Below are 21,389 nucleotides of genomic sequence, written 5' to 3'. Positions count from 1 at the left end.
TGCCTCTTTTATTCAGTTTAATAAACAGGTCCAGTTTATGCTGAGATTTTCAGCCGGTCCGGTCCAATCACGGGCGGTTCCGAAGGGTTCAGTTCGTTAATGCAGGGGATGAACGGCCGGAGTCCAGTCAGACTTTCCTCCAGAAGCTCAGAACCAGGAGAACTTTCTATAAAATAGGGGAAGGTTGCAGTATTCTGGGTCCGGGTCTCCAGAACCTCCTGGTTTCGGAGTTTGGACCGATCAGACCCGGTTCTGCTCACATTCAGACACCAGCCAGCTGTGGGAGACTGACGGGGATGTTTTCCTTGGCGCTGCTCGGTTCTGTTTGCTCTGCAGAACCCGCCTCTGACGTCACCGGCTGACGGGCTGGTCCAATCAGCACCGGCTTGGGCTGGGACTTGGTCCGGTCCGCCGCTCCTGGTCCAGCAGAGGGAAGCGGCATCAGGAGCAGCGGGATCTTTGCGCGCCGGGTTCGGGATGACCCACAGAGTTCGGTTCTGATGAGGAGGGATGGAGACGCGGGGTTCTGGAGTCCGACGCATGTGCGCTCTGACTCTGCTGCTGGTGTCGGTCTGCCCGATGTGCTGCAGGGCCAGCTGGATGTGAGTACCAGTCCAACAGAACCGGGCTTATCAGGACCACTGGGTCGGGACCAAACGCACAGATCAGCTAAAGGAGAACTTTTTATTGGTCTCAGGTCCAGTTCAACCCAATTAAAGGCAGAGCCGCAGGAATCAGCACCGTTACGCATTGATGGGTCGAACCTCACCTGTTCTGGTCCGCTCTGTGCGCTGATCACTGTAACTGAGCCCATTCCTGTGGTTCCGACCTGAAATTTATTTGGAGTGAACCTGGATTCTAAACGGAGCCCCGGTTTAAAGACCGAACCGTTCGGAACCAGGTGCATGGACCTCAAACTAATGTGTAGGGCATTTATTGACGCGTTGTTCGCTGGTGGTTCTAAGAATTATCCGAACCGGGCAACAGCGTTTCCGAACCAGTTCTAAGTGTGTTACACAGCAGAAGGTCCAGAATCAGTCGTTCATGGAATGAAACTGATTGATTTGGTTCCGATGGTCTCTCCTCGGAGATCCAGATGGATTCGTTCTAGCTGGAGTGGGTCTGGTTTAGATTAATCAAGAGAAGCAGAACCTGCGGCTCCGGAACGAAACAGAACAGACCCGGTTCCGCTGATTAGAACTAACCAGAACCGAGCCTGCAGAATGTCTGTGCGTCTGATAACCGTCACCCGGACCCAGTTCGGTGCTGCTGCTGGTTCCGTCGGGTTCTGTGCGCTAACAGAACCGCGTCCCTCCACAGGTGGCTGGGTGTGACCTCCGCCCCGGAGCAGCTGTCCTGCCGTGACCCGGTTCTGAGCGCGCGGCAGCGGGACCTGTGCCGCCGGAAGCCTTTCCTGCTGCCCAGCGTGCGGGACGGAGCCCAGCTGGCCGTGTCCGAGTGTCAGAACCAGTTCCGCCTGGAGCGCTGGAACTGCTCCACGTCCCGGGAGCCCACGGCCGTGTTCGGCCACGAACAAAGCAGCGGTGAGTTCTGCAGAACCAAAGATCTACTCTGGCTAAGGTTCCGAAAGATTTAACTCTACTTTACTGACAGGTTCTGCAGATTTAACTGGACCCAGGTACCACAGTTCTTGTTTTGGACCCAAACAAACAGAACCTCCAAAATGTTCTGTAGCTTCATTCTATCCCGTTTCTGTTAGTTTGGGTTTGAAGGTTCTCCAGAGCTGAGGAGCACAGAAACCGTTTGTTTCTGGTTCTGGGACTGCAGAACAGCTGAAGCTCAGTCCAAACTGGACAGAACCTCAACAGAACCGCTGCAGCAGATCTACAACACGATGGCTCAAAAAGAGGCCTGCAATGGCCTAGTTAAAGTCCAGACCCGAGCCTGGCTGAATTGGTTCTGGTTCTGTGGAACCGACCGTCCCAGAACTCAGGTTACTGACCAGAACTTATGGGGTTCTGTGGGGATATCTGGTACCAGGACAATCCGGGCTTCACAGACAGGAAGCTGATAAACAGATGTTACAGATATTAATCGGAGCTTCATCTGAGTTTAAGTCCCACCATGGTCCGGTGATCCAAAAGGTTCTGATCCAAAGCTGAACAAACATGTTAAAGGCACCAACAGTTTCTACCGGAAACTCCAGGTTCTGGGACGGTACCGCTGATGGGGGTCTCTGCCAGTGAGGGGCTTAAATCTGGGCCCAGTCTGCCCCCTGGCGGCCAAGCAAGGGAGCTGCACGTCAGACCTCACTATGACGTCACAGACTGCCGCTGATAGGCTGCAGATAAATGATTTAATCAGATAAAATGTCTGGTTTAGCTGCAGGTCGAGGTCAGAGGTCTGGAGAAAGCGCTGAATCAGCGTTTACTGGGGGTCCAGATGGGGGTCAGATGGGGGTCCAGATGGGGGTCAGAGGTCACTGGGAGCCTCCCTTCAGCCCAGTGCTGCAGAGGAGGTGCTGTCACAGCGGCTCCTTCTCTTCTTCTAACGCCTCCGTTCTGCAGGAACCAAAGAGACGGCGTTCATCTACGCAGCGATGGCGGCGGGCCTGGTCCACACCGTCACGCGCTCCTGCAGCCAGGGCAACATGACCGAGTGCGGCTGCGACGCTCGACTGCGCGGCGGCGGCGGCGGCGGCGGCACGGCAGCAGAGGGCTGGCACTGGGGCGGCTGCTCGGACCACATCCAGTTTGGAACCTGGTTCAGCCGCAGGTTCATGGACGACTCTGTGAAGAACGTGTCGACGAGCCGAGGCGGCTACACGCTGATCACCATGAACCGGCACAACAGCGAGGCCGGACGACAGGTGAGGATGGCACACACCTGAGCCCAGCGGGTCCGGACGGCCGGCACCTTCCTGCTGGAAGACCGAAGAACAGGAGAACTCCTTTGAGGTTCTGTCCTCCACAGCGGGTCCAGATCTAAACCGCAGCTCAGCTAGTGGAACAGAGGAAGAACCTGGTTGGGTTTCCTGCAGCCAGAGAACCAGCCTGATGTTCTCCCTCTGTTGGGTTCCCAGAGCTGCAGATCGCTTCACGTCTGCAGTCAGAGGTGAAAAGCACCGACCCAAACCCGTCCGGGTCTGACATGCTGGACCAGGAGCTGATGGTTCCGAGGCTCAGAGTGGGTCAACCGGTGCCGGTCCATCAGAACAAGTCCAGATCAAAACTTCAGGCTGTGTTCTCTCTGGCTGTTCTCAGATCTTTGGTAGAACCTCGCTCAGATCCTCCAAACTGAGCCCTGCGGGTCGGTTCTGACTGCTCGGTCCAATGGGCCACCTAGAACCTTTCTCAGCTCAGTCTGTCCGTGTTTCCCTGCAGGCCATCGAGAGAACCATGTCCACCGATTGTCGCTGTCACGGCATCTCTGGTTCCTGCGCCGTGAAGACCTGCTGGAGGTCCATGGCGCCGTTCCACCGGGTCGGTTCTTACCTGAAGGAGCGATACGAGCAGAGCGTTCAGGTGTCGGACCGCTCCAGGAAGAAGACGAGGAAAAAGGACCAGCGCCGCCCCGTGGACAAGCACCAACTCATCTACCTGAACAAGTCTCCCAACTACTGCGTGGAGGACCGGCGGCGCGGCATCGCCGGCACCAGGGGGCGCCGCTGCAACCGGGCGTCCTCCGGGCCGGACGGCTGCAACCTGCTCTGCTGCGGCAGAGGCTACAACACGCATGTGGTGAGGAACATCCAGCGCTGCGAGTGCAAGTTCGTCTGGTGCTGCTACGTCCACTGCAGGCGCTGCGAGAGCATGAACGACATGCACACCTGTAAATAAGCCCACACCTGGAAGCACACTGCACACCTGGGTCACACCTGGAAATAAGCCCACACCTGGAAGCAGACTGCACACCTGGGTCACACCTGGAAATAAGTCCACACCTGGAAGCACACTGCACACCTGTAAATAAGCCCACACCTGGAAGCACACTGCACACCTGGGTCACACCTGGAAATAAGCCCACACCTGGAAGCAGACTGCACACCTGGTCACACCTGGAAATAAGCCCACACCTGGAAGCAGACTGCACACCTGGGTCACATCTGGGAATAAGTCCACAACTGGGTCACACCTGTAAATAAGTCCACACCTGGAAATAGACTGCACACCTGTAAATAAGCCCACACCTGGAAGCAGACTGCACACCTGGGTCACACCTGTAAATAAGCCCACACCTGGAACCAGACTGCACACCTGGGTCACACCTGTAAATAAGTCCACAACTGGGTCACACCTGGAAATAGACTGCACACCTGGGTCACATCTGGAAATAAGTCCACACCTGGAAATAGACTGCACACCTGGGTCACATCTGGAAACAAGTCCACACCTGGAAATAGACTGCACACCTGTAAATAAGCCCACACCTGGAAGCAGACTGCACACCTGGGTCACACCTGTAAATAAGTCCACACCTGGGTCACACCTGGAAATAAGTCCACACCTGGAAATAGACTGCACACCTGTAAATAAGCCCACACCTGGAAGCAGACTGCACACCTGGGTCACACCTGTAAATAAGTCCACACCTGGGTCACACCTGGAAATAAGCCCACACCTGGAAGCAGACTGCACACCTGTAAATAAGCCCACACCTGGAAGCACACTGCACACCTGTAAATAAGCCCACACCTGGAAGCAGACTGCACACCTGGGTCACACCTGTAAATAAGTCCACACCTGGAAGCACACTGCACACCTGGGTCACACCTGGAAATAAGCCCACACCTGGAAGCAGACTGCACACCTGGGTCACATCTGGGAATAAGTCCACAACTGGGTCACACCTGTAAATAAGTCCACACCTGGAAATAGACTGCACACCTGTAAATAAGCCCACACCTGGAAGCAGACTGCACACCTGGGTCACACCTGTAAATAAGCCCACACCTGGAAGCAGACTGCACACCTGGGTCACACCTGTAAATAAGTCCACAACTGGGTCACACCTGGAAATAGACTGCACACCTGGGTCACATCTGGAAATAAGTCCACACCTGGAAATAGACTGCACACCTGTAAATAAGCCCACACCTGGAAGCAGACTGCACACCTGGGTCACACCTGTAAATAAGCCCACACCTGGAAGCAGACTGCACACCTGGGTCACACCTGTAAATAAGTCCACACCTGGAAATAGACTGCACACCTGGGTCACACCTGGAAGCACACTGCACACCTGTAAATAAGCCCACACCTGGAAGCAGACTGCACACCTGGGTCACACCTGTAAATAAGTCCACACCTGGAAGCACACTGCACACCTGGGTCACACCTGGAAATAAGCCCACACCTGGAAGCAGACTGCACACCTGGGTCACATCTGGGAATAAGTCCACAACTGGGTCACACCTGTAAATAAGTCCACACCTGGAAATAGACTGCACACCTGTAAATAAGCCCACACCTGGAAGCAGACTGCACACCTGGGTCACACCTGTAAATAAGCCCACACCTGGAAGCAGACTGCACACCTGGGTCACACCTGTAAATAAGTCCACAACTGGGTCACACCTGGAAATAGACTGCACACCTGGGTCACATCTGGAAATAAGTCCACACCTGGAAATAGACTGCACACCTGTAAATAAGCCCACACCTGGAAGCAGACTGCACACCTGGGTCACACCTGTAAATAAGCCCACACCTGGAAGCAGACTGCACACCTGGGTCACACCTGTAAATAAGTCCACACCTGGAAATAGACTGCACACCTGGGTCACACCTGGAAGCAGACTGCACACCTGGGTCACACCTGGAAATAAGCCCACACCTGGAAGCAGACTGCACACCTGGGTCACACCTGGAAATAAGTCCACACCTGGGTCACACCTGGAAATAGACTGCACACCTGGGTCACACCTGGAAATAAGTCCACACCTGGGTCACACCTGGAAGCAGACTGCGCACCTGGGTCACACCTGTAAATAAGTCCACACCTGGAAACCGATTGCACACCTGGGTCACACCTGGAAATAAGTCCACACCTGGGTCACACCTGGAAGCAGACTGCGCACCTGGGTCACACCTGGAAACAGACTGCACACCTGGATCACACCTGTAAATAAGTCCACACCTGGTCACATCTGGAAACAGACTGCACACCTGCAGGTCACTGGCAGCGCTGAGTTCTGACGACACCTGTAGACGGCCTTCAGGCAAGAACCGGACTTCCTCCAAACTAGGACTTTATCTGGGAGGTGACGTAGAACCCTTTAGAACCTGAGACGTGCTTATATGTCTGTACTTTCTGATTCCGTCTACTAATACCAGAACTAATGCAGCAACACAACTAATGTTTAAGCTCTTTGTTTTTAATCAGGTACATTTTACTAAACAGAACTACTTTGTTTTGTGTTTTTTAGCTGAGTAGAACTATTGTCTGATTGTGTTTACTGCTCTGGAACCACCAGAACCACAGAAAGGTTGAACAGAACTTTAAGGAACCTGTCACATCGGGGGCGGCTCATCAAACACATCTATGATGGCTCGTTGGAGTCCAGATCCAGAAGACGACCCGCCGTGGGGTAAAATCTGGTTTTGCCTCCTCTGGGGATTGCTGTAATCTTGGGGGATTGCTGTAATCTTGGGGGATTGCTGTAATCTTGGGGGATTGCTGTTTACGGTTAGAAAACTCCTGAACTCAGCATTGTGTGTTTTTTTAGGTGTTTTCTCAAATTGCTCGTGTTGATTCTGTTCCTCCTGAAAACGTTCCCTCTCAGGTTCATTTGGAGAGACCTCCATAGCTCCTCCTGCTCCGCCCTGCTTAACGTCCTGCTGCCGCCAGGTGCTTTCAGGTGATTCCTTTATGCCGCTGACATCCATGTCCTGGTATATTGCTGCCGGTTTGTGTGCTGGCACACCGGCATCAGGTCCTGTAGAACCGGAGAACCTCTGAGTTTAGGTACCAGTACATTCACGAGGTCTCAGATCTGTATCGGCTCCTCCCTGTTCAGCACAGGTGATCACCTGAGTTCTCCAGGTGATCACCTGAGTTCTCCAGGTGATCACCTGAGTTCTGCAGGTGATCACCTGAGTTCTCCAGGTGATCACCTGAGTTCTGCAGGTGAGCTGCGGGTCTATGCATCAACTCTACAGACCTTCCTACCGACCAGGTTCTCAGAACAAACCAGGAAAAGTAGGGAGGAATTTATACGTTTTGTCAATAAACTTTATTTATATGTACAGAACTTTATGTCCGTTTGTTGGTTCTGGTTAATCGTGGTCAGAGACTCTGCGTCAGTCAGGTCCAGAATCTCCAGCAGGAGATCAACAGCTGGATCAGAACTTCATCCACAGCAGTGAAGGTTCTGGAGACGGACCTCTATGGTCCTGAGATGTGGAGTGGGTCTGGGAGAACCAGCTTCTGATTGGCCGGGCCAGTCCAGAAGAACCGGGCCAGTCCAGAACAGGGGCCTAACGTCCAGAAGAACCGGGCCAGTCCAGAAGAACCGGGCCGAATGTCCAGGCCCTGACTTCAGATGTTCTGGTGTGAAGCTTCCTCTGAGACCTCATCTGCTGCTGGCTGGGAAAACTTCTGAGGTTCCAACAAAGATCCAGGAGAGGTTCTGGCAGACAATGTTCTCCAGGGAACGGCTACGTGTTCCCAAGCATCGGTCAGGCAAAACATTATGACCACATTATGGTGGAGATGTCCCTGTCCAAGTCAAACACCTCTGATGCTGAAGATGTTAATGCTGGTTCAATTCAATTCCATTTTATTTTATTTATATAGCACCAATTCATGAAACATGTCATCTCGACGCACTTTATAAAGTAAAAATCAATTATATTATACAGATTGGTCAAATATTTCCTATATAAGGAAACCAGTTGATTGCATCAAAGTCTCTCCAAGCAGCATTCACTCCTGGAGAACCGTAGAGCCACAGGGAGAGTCGTCTGCATTGTTGATGGCTTTGCAGCAATCTTCTATGAAGAAAAAAGAGAGAGAACAAAAAGTTAAAAGCTGAAATACCAACAAACAATGCAGATTGGAGAGCAGTAGGAGAACTCAGCAGAGAGAAATAGACCCTGATGTCCTCCAGTAGCCTAAGCCTATAGCAGCATAACTATAGAGGTAGCTCAGAGTAACATGAGCCACTCTGACTAGAACCTTTGTCAGTTCTGAATTCCAGCTGGTTCTGGTCCAAAGGAGCAGAACACACAGTGTGTAGCGGCTGCATCCGCCACAGTATCATTGCTGGTCGTAATGTTTTGCCTGGACCTCGTCCTGCGGTCTTCTCAGCAGCTCATGACTGATTCAACCTTCAGGTGCAGCTCCGGGTCGGTTCTGGTGCAGACCACAGACTGGGTTCCACAGTTAATCAGTCTGGAGAACCAGGCGCAGAGTTCCTGTAATTATGTGAAAACCCTCAGAAGGTCCAGGTTCTGCAGCAGGTCACCTGTTCAGCCTCCACGCCGTGAGGTTCTGCCTGTGCTCCTGTGACGTTTACAGGGTTCCAGGTTTCAGGGTTTGGGTTTGGTTGACCCAGGTGAGCCTGAGGAGGTTCTGGATGGGACAGCAGGTTAGGTCACCTCTGAAGGACCTGAAACCAGAACACCAGGTTATGATCTGCTGTGGAGAACCCCAGAAAGGTCCAGCCCAAACCCAAACCCAAACAAAAGAACCAGAGAGAGAACTTTGCTGATGTTCCTCAGTGTGCTGTAATTTCTTCTGCCTTATAAGTCAGGTCAGATCATTGGCTGCAGGTCGAGAACTGAAGCTCTCTTTAAGTCCATAAAACTGGTTTCACTTCTATAAAACCTCCAGAACCCAAAGTAATCTAAATGTTTCAGGGAACATTTCCACGTTCTCCTGGTCCTGACCTCTGAGGACAAAAGTCTCTGTTCTCCTCCTCTGGGACAGATGGGTTGTTTTGTTCTGGTTCTGGGCTGCTGACTCGTTAGGTTCTCTGAGTCAGCAGGAAGACTCGCTGTTATCAGCCGTGTTTGATGACACAGCAGAACGTTTCAGGGAAAACAAACCGGAGGTTCCTATTTACACTCCAGGATTTCCTGCTATTCTAAAACCCAACTGGACCGGCTCCATCCGGGACACTTGGTGGGACTGAGGCCCAACCTGAGGCTGCCTGCAGTGATTTCCTCAACGTTCACTGGTTAGTCCAGCTGTTCTACTCAGAGGAACCTGAATTTACGAGCCGAACGTCAATTCCTGACGTTCCCGGTGTTCTGATAATTAAGAACGTTTAATTAATTCAATTAAATTAAATTCAGTTTTATTCATATAGCACCAATTCACAACACGTCATCTCAAGGCTCGTTCCACAGTGGACAGTCGTCTGCATTGTTGATGGCTTTGCAGCAATCCCTCATACTGAGCATGCGTGAAGCGACAGTGGAGAGGAAAACTCCCCTTTAACAGGGAGGAGAACCTCCAGCAGAACCAGAACCAGGCTCAGTGTGAACGCTCATCTGCCTCCACCCACTGGGGCTTAGAGAAGACAGAGCAGAGACACAGAAAGCTCAGAAGCTCACATTGACCCAGGAGTACTTTCTATGTTAGAGAAGACAGAGCAGAGACACAGAAAGCACAGAAGCTCACATTGACCCAGGAGTACTTTCTATGTTAGAGAAGACAGAGCAGAGACACAGAAAGCACAGAAGCTCACATTGACCCAGGAGTACTTTCTATGTTAGAGAAGACAGAGCAGAGACACAGAAAGCACAGAAGCTCACATTGACCCAGGAGTACTTTCTATGTTAGAGAAGACAGAGCAGAGACACAGAAAGCACAGAAGCTCACATTGACCCAGGAGTACTTTCTATGTTAGAGAAGACAGAGCAGAGACACAGAAAGCACAGAAGCTCACATTGACCCAGGAGTACTTTCTATGTTAGAGAAGACAGAGCAGAGACACAGAAAGCTCAGAAGCTCACATTGACCCAGGAGTACTTTCTATGTTAGAGAAGACAGAGCAGAGACACAGAAAGCACAGAAGCTCACATTGACCCAGGAGTACTTTCTATGTTAGATGGTAATAGAGGATGATCTGCCTCCCCTGATGATGTCACAGCTAACAGAACACCAGACCAGGTGTACCTTCTATGAAGAGAAAAATGACAGAGAACAAAAAGTTAAAAGCTGAAATAACAACAAACAATGCAGATTGGAGAGCAGTAGGAGAACTCAGCAGAGAGAGAGAATTAGACCCTGATGTCCTCCAGCAGCCTAAGCCTATAGCAGCATAACTATAGAGGTAATAGGGGTAATTTTGGCGATATTCCTGAGGTGAAAAAAGGAAACTCTGGAAACCTGTTTAATATGGGATTTAAATGACATGTCTTGGTCAAAAATAACACCAAGATTTTTTACTTTATTACCAGAGGCCAGGTTAATGCCATCCAGATTAAGTGATTGATTAAGAAGTTTATTTTTTGAAGACTCTGGCCCAAAGATTACAACTTCTGTCTTGTCAGAATTTAAATGCAGGAAATTTAAAGTCATCCAGCTTTTGATGTCATCAAGACATGACTGCAGTCGAAGTAACTGATTGGATTCATCAGGATTTATGGATTATTTCTTGATGCTGGTACCTGGTTCCATCTGCTGCATCGGGCCGAGTAGCTTAACAGGACTCGGGTTCTGAGCAACAGTTGGATCAGAACATCTGACTGAATTTGTGATAAAAGATGTAATCATGCAGAACTAAAAGAGGATAAATGTGGAACCTCAGTGGAAAAGAACCACGAGGTTCCTCAGTTCAGCATGTTTAAAGCCAAAGTGTTCCGGCTCCTCTGATAATTATCATCATCAGTGCCGATGGAACCAGAACCTTTCCACAGAACCTTAAACATCAACAGAACCATCAGAACAGCAGCTGTGCGGCCCGACTGGTCTGGTGTGGCGATGCGGAAACGTTTGTTTGTGGTTAGCGTTTAGAGAAGCTCCGTCTTCCTGTGGGTGTTGGTGCAGAAGCTGCAGCTCAGCACTTTTCCCTCCAGATTAGCTTCCAGGAAGCAGGAGGCGGGAGGAGGAAGCCCTGAAAAGAGCAGCCGGGCCGGGCCGGGACCAGAAGAGATGGAGGTCCTCCTGCAGCTACAGCTGCTGCTGGCTGCTCTGGTGATGGCGCCGGCCGCCTCGCAGCAGGTAAGATCCTAACACCAGCTTCTCCTCAGGCGGAAACAGCAGCGCTGCAGGTTCTCCTGGTGCCAGGAGATCCTGCAGAACCAGGAGGGGGGAGGCTTTGGTCTGTAGGTCCATCCAGCAGCCGGACCCTCCTCATCCTCAGCCGGTACTGGGAATGTGCTTCTCCACCGTCCTGGACGTCCCTGGAGAAGATGTGGTCCTGAAGGCAGCAGCTGTTGCTCTGGAAGAGGAGATGATCCAAGCTCCTACCATCCCAGAACCTGGCTGCAGAACCTGGCTGCAGAACCTGGCTGCAGAACCTGGCTGCAGGGACCGGGCCTTCTCTGCTTCCTGCAGACGTGGTTCTACTAGGACACAGCAGAGCAGGACCTCAGACCATCTGCATGTAGCACGGTGGTGGAGGCAGGAGGCTGTGGGCTCCTCCTCTGCAGGCCAACGTGTTGAAAGGTGGTCCAAAGCGGGTCATCAACAGAACCGCTGCTGCTACATCTGTAGGTCCGGTTCATCCCTGGGGTTCCTGTGGATCAGGGGTGTCCAAACTTTCTGCAGGTGGGCCAGGATCCCGGCGCTGAAGGACTCAGGGGCCCCGTTGTTTTCCAGCGATGATTAAAATGAATTTCAGTTTTTCTTGAATGAATGAAGGAGCTAACGTATTTCTCCTTTCAGCTTATTTTCCTGTTTTATTGTTCTAGAAACGACTTTTTAGTCAAACCGTTGCTCCTTTTAGCCCAGATTAATGACTGGATGGCCTCTCGTCATCCTGACACGGTTCTGAGGGCCCGCATGGCCCCGGCCCCCCGTGGACGCCCCTCATGTAGATGTTTCTGACAGCGGGGTGAGCCGGGCCTTTCTGGACCTTTCTGGGAGGAACCGATGCAGCAGATAAGCAGCAGTTAGAGCGATTAGCCTCGCTTCCTGTTTCTGCTCCAGCAGACGCTTTCATCTCCAGCTGTCCAGGGAGTGTGGTGCTGAGGACCATGGCAAGCCGGGCCCTGGACCATCAGAACCACCAGAACCTCTCCTGTTTCAGACACGGTGACCGGCTGTCGTAGCGTCACGTTTGGATCTTTGTCGATGTTCTGAAGCGATGCGGCGTCAGGGTTAGCTGAGGACAGGTCCAGGGGTCCATGAGGGTCTTCTGCCGTCACTTCATAGCATTTTCTGAGCATGCTGGTTCTGTTTGGAGGTGAAAAGGTTCTGCTTGTTTCTGGCAGAACTTCTGCTTGAACACAACGGTGCTGAGGACGCAGACGGCCTGTCATTCCTGCAGCATCTCCCGGCTGGTTCCCTGTCCATCAGGATACAAAAGGACTCCAGGAGGCGTGACCTCCAGCTGCAGGTGAGCCACACCTGAGATGTTCTGGTAGAGGACGGAGAGATCCGGTTCCGCTGGCTTTTGTTGACCTTCCGGTTCTCCTGTCCTGCAGGTACGACGTGAAGACCAGCAGCTTCAAGCTAGCCATCAAGGGCTGCTCCTTCGAGTGCTTCAGGGAGGTGCAGGTGAAGAGCTGCTGTCCAGGTTACTGGGGACCGGACTGCATGGGTCAGTAGGTTCTGCTCAAAGGTGCTTAGAAGGTTTGGTTCCACCTGGTGACGCTAGCTTCACGCTCATGGAGCAGGAACCACGGTCAGTTCAGGACATTTGTTGGTCTTTAGCTGTCAGCCTGATGGATAAAACTGTGACCAACGAATGGACCAGAACCAGCAGGGAGGTTCTGGTCCAGAACCTGGTGCTGCGGCGCCGCAGGCCGTCAGGACGCAGCAGCCTGACCCTCGGCATCATTTCCAGGCGACTCGTGACACAGAGCGCGTCCTGCAGGATGCAGACCGTCCTCCAGGATCAGGACTTCCTTCCTCTCTGCAGACAGAAACCAGATCTGCTGTCAGACCAGCTTCAAGGTCTCACAGATAAAATAAGCTTTCTGACACCTGGAGAACAGCGCCCCCTGCTGGTAGACAGCAGACCTCCATCCCTGGACCCAATCAAAGTGTCTCAGGACCACATCTCTTTCTGTCATCCTTAAAGGAGCGAGATGGGTCAGAAAGGTGCTTGATTGGTCCGTGTTCACCATGTGACCATGTGACCATTCACTCGATTGGTTTGGACAGAAGACTGGAAGTAGGAACGTTACGCTGCCTGCAGATAATTCCTGCTCTGTCTCATCTGGTCTCACCTGTTCTGTCTGACCTGCTCTGTCTCACATGTTCTGTCTCACCTGCTCTGTCTCACATGTTCTGTCTCACCTGTTCTGTCTCACCTGCTCTGTCTCACATGTTCTGTCTCACCTGTTCTGTCTCACCTGGTCTCACCTGCTCTGTCTCACCTGTTCTGTCTCACCTGGTCTCACCTGCTCTGTCTCACATGTTCTGTCTCACCTGTTCCGTCTCACCTGCTCTGTCTCACATGTTCTGTCTCACCTGCTCTGTCTCACATGTTCTGTCTCACCTGTTCTGTCTCACCTGGTCTCACCTGCTCTGTCTCACCTGCTCTGTCTCACCTGTTCTGTCTCACTTGCTCTGTCTCACCTGTTCTGTCTCACCTGCTCTGTCTCACCTGGTCTATCAGGATCACAGGTAAACCGTCTACCGTGATGATGCGGTACCAGGGAACATGAAGTGTTCAGGGTACGGTTCTACTTATGCTTTGTGTTTTATTGATTTATTTTATTTATTAGTATTTCATTTAACGGACTGGTGTTTGTTAGGGTTTATTGGATCTTTCATGCTAATTTTCTGTTACTGTTAAACATTGCTGATGAAAAAAGTTTCTGATCTGGGTTCAGACGGAGCCATCCTCAGTCCAGGTTCTGCTGCATCTGGGATCAGTATTTTCCTGGTTCTGTTCCCAAACAGAACCCACCATCTAAACAGAACTTTCACAGCGAAAGTGGGAGTCCTAAAACCTGAGGAAGCTGTTGAGGCACTGGGGGGGAGGACATGGAGGCTGGGGACAGGAAGGAGAGGAAGAGGAGGAAGAGGAGGACACACGCTCAGCTTCCTGTCTTTGTGTTTCAGAGTGTCCCGATCGGGCCGACCGACCCTGCAGCAGCAGAGGGTTCTGCTCCGACGGGCTGGGAGGGAACGGCACCTGCAGCTGCCAGGTGACACACACCTGGGGACATCACACACCTGGGGACAAACACACCTGGGGACATCACACACCTGGTGACATCACACACCTGGTGACATCACACACCTGGGAACAAACACACCTGGGGACACACACCTGGGGACACACACACACCTGGTGACACACACACCTGGGGACATCACACACCTGGGGACATCACACACCTGGGGACACACACACCTGGTGACATCACACAGATGCACGCCACCGTGCAGAGGATGGCGTCCTGCATGTTCTAGATGTTTCTCTGGTTCCACGCGGCTGGCTGAAGTGCACGGGTCATTCCAGAACCCAGCAGAACCTGCTGGCTCAGCCGTTAGAATCAGATGCATCTAAAATCTGGAGGACAGCATCTCTGGACGCCGGTGCTGGTGAAGATCATCCAGGTCACGGTCATTCTAAAGAAGGTAACCTCACCTCCTGCAGGTGATCACAGCATGGCTCCTGCAGGCCAGTAACGACCTTAACGACTCCCCGTTACTAAGAGATTACCTGTTCCAGGTTAATCTGCAGGTAAACCAGAACGAGGTCTTTGCTGGGCAGCACTGTAAAGCTTGGAGCTCCTCACTAGTCCAGAACTTTCAACTGAGAAATCTTTCTGGAGGAGAAGCGAAACGTCTTCAAACTTCAGAAAAAAGTCCAGTTGTTGTTTTTTTTACTTTTTTGGAAGTTCTGGAAGGTTCTTCTCAGGAAGCCAAGCAGCGAACCTTTAGGGTTACTAAAACTGCCTCCAGGACGGAACCACAGAACCTTCTGACTGACCCAGAGAGAGCAGCAGAACCCTTCAGACCCCACTGAGAACGAGTCTTTGGGGCTTCAGGTGCTCATGGTGTCTTTGTCTGGTCCAGGATGGCTTTGCTGGAACTGCATGTGAGGACTGCGCACCTGGACGTTACGGCCCCACCTGTGGCTCAGGTACGGTCACACCCCACCGTGTGGACCTCAGCCGGTCCCGCCGTGGCTCACCTGCTGCTGTTGTGTCTCAGAGTGCAGGTGTGTCCACGGTCTGTGTGCTTCTGGACTGAACGGGGACGGCCGCTGCACCTGCTTCTCTGGCTACAGAGGTCCCAGCTGTGACCAGGGTAAGTCCCTCTGCTGCTACCTGCACCTGTGGAGCAGACAGGTAAGCACACCTGGAGCAGACGTTCCAGGTGGTTCCGTCTCTTTAATGAACTAGAACCCGTACCTAGAGATGTCTCCGGCTGCCCGTCATGTCTTTACATCTTGGAGACGTTTCACCTCCTCCTCTGGTGGAGGAGCTGGAGGAGTTCCTTCATGTGGTTCTCCTCCGTCTCCTGACTCCAGACCCGTTCCTGGTTTCTGCTTACAGCAGTGTGTGATTAGAACCTGTAGTTGCCGGTTCCACGCCAGCTGACCGTTGACTTCTTGCCTTTCAGAGCTGCCGGAGTGCGCGGCCCTCAGCTGCCAGCAGAACTCTCGCTGCATAGAAGAAGCTCTGACGGGACGGCTGGCGTGTCAGTGTTTGCCCGGCTTTGAGAAATCTGGACCTCAGTGTTTACGTGAGTTCAAACTCCTCCAGAAACCGTCATCTAGAACCGAAGCAGGTTCTGGTGCCAGATCAGCCGCATCTCATCAGCAGGCTGGTTGTTCTGGAGGGTCAAAGGCTCCTGAATGACCAGCAGGGTCCAAGAGGGTTCAGAAAGCCGGGGAGCCTCCTCCTCCTGCAGAACCGTGGTGCCACCGGTGCAGAGCTTGCCCAGCTTCAGTGGGGTACCATCCACGGTACCATCGCCATCAGAACCAACGCCTTCCTCAGGTCAGAACACGGCCATGTTGGACCTCTAAGAGCAGATGAAGGAACAGGAACCAACAGACTGGGATCATCTCCAAGAGTCAGAACCTGGTCCAGAAGCTGAGATCCAGCAGATCAGAGTCGACTCCATAATTTAGGAAGACGTTTCTGAAACGTTCCTGCAGGAACGACCTGCAGACGCCGATGAAGAGTTCCTCAGTTTTCTGTAGAAACACGGAGTAACGTGGAACCATGGCTGATCTCCACCACACCTGCAGAACACCTGGACCTTCTCTCCACACTCACCATGTTCCTCCGGTCCTCCACAGCCAAGAACCCGTGCCTCCAGCCGGTGTGCCACGCCCAGGCCTCCTGCGTCCACACCGGACCCGACCAGCACCAGTGTGCCTGCAACCAGGGCTACAGCGGAGACGGGCGGGTCTGCATGCCCGTCAATCCCTGCCAGACCGAGAACGGAGGCTGCTCCGCCGGGTCGGGCCGCTGCGTCTACGACGGACCCGGAAAGGTAAGATTGTTCCGGGCCAGGGAGGAGAACCGACCCGGCTGCAGATTAGAGACCAGATCAGAACCGGAGCTGGAACATCAGCAGTCTGAGGGATCAGGAGGAGAGGCAGGAGGTACGGAGTCAGGGAGGGGTCACATCCAGGAGATCAGGAGATCAGGAGGAGGCCAGAGGTCCGGTTCTGGAGCTGAACCACTCAGGATAAAAACAGGAAAAACAAAAAGGACTAAAACCTCAGATTAAAATAAAAAATGAAATAAATTAGGAAGAATGTTGAGATCAGGAGCAGGATAGTGGAAATTTATAGCTGATAATATTTTAATTCTGATAAATGAATTATATTTCTTTAGAACTAACTTCAGATTATCTGATTCATTTCTGATCTACTGGGGGTGATCTAATCCCCCCCCCCCCCGTGCCCATTTTTATTTTAACAAAGATAAGCCCAGGATGGGATCAGCATCGTCATTCAGGTCCGGATGTGGATCAGGATCAGGATCAGGATCAGGATCAGGATCAGGAACAGGATCAGGATCAGGATCAGGATCAGGAGTAGCAACGAGTTCAGGGGAAGTTTGATCCAGTCCAGTTCAATTAATTTAATTCCTTCAGAACCAGCTTAGAACTACCGTTCCAGATCAGAACACTAACAGGAACAGATCTGAGATCAGAACCAGGATACAGTCCTGCTCTTTCACGACCCAGAGCCGGAATCAGGGGAGGCAACGCCATCCGGAGCGGATTTCTGTAGGTTCTGATCCAGATCTGGAAAAATCTGGAAGGGAAGCTTTTAGCTAAGGGCTCAGGGGCAGGATCCGGTTCTTGGTCAGGATCCGGTTCTTGGTCAGGAACCAGCGTCAGGAACAGGCAGAGGCTGTAATGCAGAGCAGGGCCTGCAGGGGGCGGCAGATCGTTCCTCAATGTTGGTTTTTAATTCTGTTTCAGTCTCACTGTGAGTGTCTGCCGGGCTTTGAGCCGCTGGCAGATGGAAGCTGCAGCCTGAAGGACGCCTGCCAGCCCGGTTCCTGCCACCGGAACGCCAACTGCACCACAGCGGGACCGGGCCAAGTCCAGTCAGTCCCGTTACCTGCTTTACCTCAGCGTCACCTGCAGGCACACCTGCAGGCACACCTGAACGTGCCGCTGCTTCCCTCCTCAGGTGCAGCTGTCTGCCGGGGTACGTGGGGAACGGCCAGCTTTGCTTTGGGAACATCATGGAGAGACTGAGGGAACTGAACACTCAGCCTGGGAAGGAGTGGAGCGGCCAGCTGAGCAACGCCATCGCTCTGTTCGGTGACTCCTTCATCCTCAGCAGCATTAAAGTCTCATAATAAATTAATAAAGCCAGGAATAAACTTCCCTGCAGCTCCAGAACCTTTGAGGAACACCGGTTCTGGTTCCACACCAAGCAGTCACCGTTAAATAAAGCAGTTTATTCCTGGAAGTCAGGAGTCTACATCCTGTCTCAGTTTCTTCCTCGTTAGTCAGAACCGTAGTCCAGGTCCATATCTGGACCGGTTCTGCTGGTGTGACCCGATCCGCTGGGTTGAAAGAGATTCAGACTCTGGACTGTAGGATGTGCTGAGTCAGCAGAACTTTGAGTTTACCAAAGTGTGTGTTTTCAGGTTCTGTGTCGTGGCCCCTGCAGAACTTGGGTCCCTTCACGGTTTTTGTTCCGGTCAATAAAGGCTTCAGGGGACTTTCAGTGAGTCCAGTGCTTCAGAGAACCAGCACCTGCTCTGGTTCCGGGAACTTTGCTGATTCCTGCGCTGCTGTTTTCCAGATAAAGACTCTGACTGCAGACTCGTCCAAAGCCAAGTACCTGTGTAACATGCACCTGGTTGCTGGTGCAATACCGTCCTCCACTCTGAAGAAAACCTCCGTCTTCTACATGCTGTCAGGAAAATCCGGAGAGACGGAAACGTCTGATAGGGTGAGGAACCGGTTCCAGCAGGACAGGAGCACCTGAAAGAGACATAAACAGGCTGTGTTCTCCTCTGATAGATTCATAGCTTATCACTGACCGAGACACGGAAACAGATCTGTCCTTTTTGAGGCTCCCTTCTGTCTGTGGTGGTCAAGGAGGAGCTGAGACGATAGAGGAAACTCTGGTTCACCGCTCCATCTGTGCTCCTTCACCCATGGTCCTGATCCAGGGATCAGATCCTGATCCAGGGATCAGATCCTGATCCAGGGATCAGGATCTGATCCAGGGATCAGGACTAAAAGAACTAGATCCTTCACACAAGCAGCTAGAAGGAGCTTCCCCAGTAGTCAGACAGGTCCACCATGGTCCATGGGCATAAGTAGAGGAGCTCCAACAGGAGGTGGAGTCTCTAGATCAGGCTAATAAGTTTAATATCATCAGCATAAAACTGAAAGTGACTGATGGTGGACCAGGCTTAATGCTGAGGGATCTAACCCAGGTTGATTTCTTGTTATCCTGACTTTGTCGTGGTGATTTTACAAAGATGTCACTGTGGCAGAGGCTCCTCCCTGAGATGGAGGACAGCAGAGATGTCTTCTGAACCATCTCGTTTGTGTAACTTCAGGACGGCCAGCTGACAATCCGCATCCACGGCAGCAGGAGGAGAGGAAGCATCATCCAGTCCGACCTGGCAGCATCCAACGGCGTCATCCACATCATCAGCAAGCTGATGGACAGTGTCCCCGCCACCGTGGAGAGCAGACCCCATGTGAGACCTTCCCTGGTTGCAGATCTCTGGTCCTCAACATGTGGACTCTAACACCATGATGTTCTTCTACAGGAGAATCTGATGACCATCATCTCTGACTACGGAAAACTGGAGACGTTCAAGTCCCTCCTGGAGGTGCAGTAATTAATGACTTTGTCTTCAGTGGTTCTCAGCATCTTCTGTTGCTTCATCTGCCTTTAATGGAGACACCAGGACCTTGTTTGGAGGTTGCTGGGGTCTGCTGTGGACCATAGAGGCTTTTCTCTTAATATTCCACTATTCCTCCTGCTAGATGATGTCCTGATGGCCATCAGGACTCTGGTTCCAGACTTGGATGACGACTTGTTTTAAGGCCGGTCCTAAATTAGTCTGCTGACTCATTTTGTTCTCTTTCAGATGTTTATTAGAGTCGTTTTAACAAAGGTTGTTCTAGTTTGGGATCATCTTGTCGGTTCTGCTAGTCTGGCATTTAGCTTTGGACCAGGCCTCCAGGTTTCGGGTTTTTTGGGGATTCAGGGTTTTGTCTCGGCTCCATTTCATCCTTTTATAAACTTTTACCCACTTCATGAGATTTATTTGCTGTCATTTTGTCTGCTGGTTAGTTTTGGACTTTATTTGGATCCTCTTGGTGAAAATATCAGAACTTCTCTGATGATTCTGGTCCTGGTTTCTTGAAGAGGTTTTGCATAAAAACAAAGAAGTTCCCTTCTTCTTAAGCACTTTGGGTCATGACTGCAGGATGGAGTTCATCTTCTGCAGGAGGACCTTCTGTTTTGCTCTGGTAACAGTTCTGGGTCTTTACAGATGGAACATCTAACCTTCTTCACTGGACGTGTTAAACAGACTGGAGACGACTGTCCCATCTGTGTTTGCAGGAAACGGACCTGGCGTCTGTGATGGACCTTCCAGGACCCGTCACGGTCTTCACTCCCACTGCTGCAGCCTTCGATGCCATGAAGGAGGGACACTTGCAGTTCCTGCGCAGCGCAAAGGTAAGCTCCTGACCTCCTGAGGGAGCTCCTGAGGGAGCTCCTGAGGGACCTCCTGAGGAACCTCCTGAGGAACCTCCTGAGGAACCTCCTGAGGGACCTCCTGAGGGACCTCCTGAGGAACCTCCTGAGGAACCTCCTGAGGGACCTCCTGAGGGACCTCCTGAGGAACCTCCTGAGGAACCTCCTGAGGAACCTCCTGAGGGACCTCCTGAGGGACCTCCTGAGGAACCTCCTGAGGAACCTCCTGAGGAACCTCCTGAGGGACCTCCTGAGGGACCTCCTGAGGAACCTCCTGAGGAACCTCCTGAGGGACCTCCTGAGGGACCTCCTGAGGGACCTCCTGAGGAACCTCCTGAGGAACCTCCTGAGGGACCTCCTGAGGGACCTCCTGAGGGACCTCCTGAGGAACCTCCTGAGGACCTCCTGAGACTGAAATCCCTCGTAATCTCTCTGAACCCCCAGGGTCGCACCAAGCTGGTGGAGCTCCTCAGGAACCACATCGTGCCGTCCACCTCGGTGAGTACGAGCCGCCTGCCTCCTCCGATCCTCTGATGGTCGACTCCTCTGATGTCTGCTGTCCTGCAGCTGGAGGTCTATAACATCGTATCCAGCCCCACCGTGAGGACCATGGCCAACCAGGCCCTGCTCATCAATCTGACAGAAAACGTACGTTTGGGTCTTACCTTCTGACTGACAGGTTCTCCCAGCATCAAACATGTGAATCATTATTTCACCGTAAACCTGCCGGCCTGCTCTGTCCTCCTGCTGGTCCAGGGTCAGATTCTGGTGAACGGAGCGGCCGTCCTGGAGGCGGCCGTGGAGGCCAGCAATGGACGTCTGTATGTGATGGATGGAGTCCTGACTCCAGCCTCCATCCAACCTCTGCTGCCCCACAGGTGTGACTCCACAGAGACCAGGACCGTTAAGGTGAGGCCTTCACGGGCAATCTGCAGATGTTTTGGGCTGAAACGAATCCAGAAGCCGCGTGTGAAAAACTAACTACGGTCAGTCAGGTCAAAGAAAGCATTGAGTAACGCAGGTCAGAAACATCCATCAGCTGATCATCGTCAGTATCAGCAGCTCCAGAATGTGTCAGAGTGACCGTTCTGCTCAGCGTGGATCATCCACCTGAAGTCCATCGTCCTGCAGAGAGGAGAACATC

The 21,389-nt window shown here is 52.2% G+C and overlaps 2 protein-coding genes across 2 annotated transcripts in view; both read left to right on the top strand.

Annotated features, from left to right (window-relative positions):
* The first annotated feature begins 78 nt into the window (after positions 1–78).
* On the top strand, positions 79–3,891 carry wnt16 (wingless-type MMTV integration site family, member 16). Its single transcript, XM_012876732.3, has 4 exons — positions 79–602; positions 1,321–1,544; positions 2,529–2,830; positions 3,345–3,891. Exons 1-4 carry the CDS (start codon positions 511–513, stop codon positions 3,798–3,800), a joined length of 1,074 nt encoding a protein of 357 aa, XP_012732186.2. The 5' UTR covers positions 79–510; the 3' UTR covers positions 3,801–3,891.
* A 7,137-nt stretch (positions 3,892–11,028) lies between these two features.
* Positions 11,029–21,389, top strand: part of stab2 (stabilin 2) — a 30,722-nt gene continuing 20,361 nt past the window's right edge. Inside the window, exons 1-18 of the mRNA XM_036149377.1 lie at positions 11,029–11,133; positions 12,348–12,472; positions 12,561–12,676; positions 14,149–14,234; positions 15,112–15,178; positions 15,250–15,345; positions 15,661–15,783; positions 16,346–16,542; positions 17,485–17,612; positions 17,699–17,832; positions 18,165–18,244; positions 18,323–18,472; positions 19,092–19,235; positions 19,308–19,370; positions 20,111–20,227; positions 20,690–20,743; positions 20,813–20,893; positions 21,002–21,154. Coding sequence (XP_036005270.1) covers positions 11,065–11,133; positions 12,348–12,472; positions 12,561–12,676; positions 14,149–14,234; positions 15,112–15,178; positions 15,250–15,345; positions 15,661–15,783; positions 16,346–16,542; positions 17,485–17,612; positions 17,699–17,832; positions 18,165–18,244; positions 18,323–18,472; positions 19,092–19,235; positions 19,308–19,370; positions 20,111–20,227; positions 20,690–20,743; positions 20,813–20,893; positions 21,002–21,154 — 1,983 coding nt within the window. The 5' untranslated portion in view covers positions 11,029–11,064. The remainder of the gene's footprint in view (positions 11,134–12,347; positions 12,473–12,560; positions 12,677–14,148; positions 14,235–15,111; positions 15,179–15,249; positions 15,346–15,660; positions 15,784–16,345; positions 16,543–17,484; positions 17,613–17,698; positions 17,833–18,164; positions 18,245–18,322; positions 18,473–19,091; positions 19,236–19,307; positions 19,371–20,110; positions 20,228–20,689; positions 20,744–20,812; positions 20,894–21,001; positions 21,155–21,389) is intronic.

The sequence above is a fragment of the Fundulus heteroclitus genome, chromosome 17 (genome assembly GCF_011125445.2).
Source record: "Fundulus heteroclitus isolate FHET01 chromosome 17, MU-UCD_Fhet_4.1, whole genome shotgun sequence".
Classification (NCBI taxonomy): Eukaryota; Metazoa; Chordata; class Actinopteri; order Cyprinodontiformes; family Fundulidae; genus Fundulus; species Fundulus heteroclitus.
Note: the sequence above shows the minus strand (reverse complement) of the source record. Positions and strands in the feature narration are given on the sequence as shown.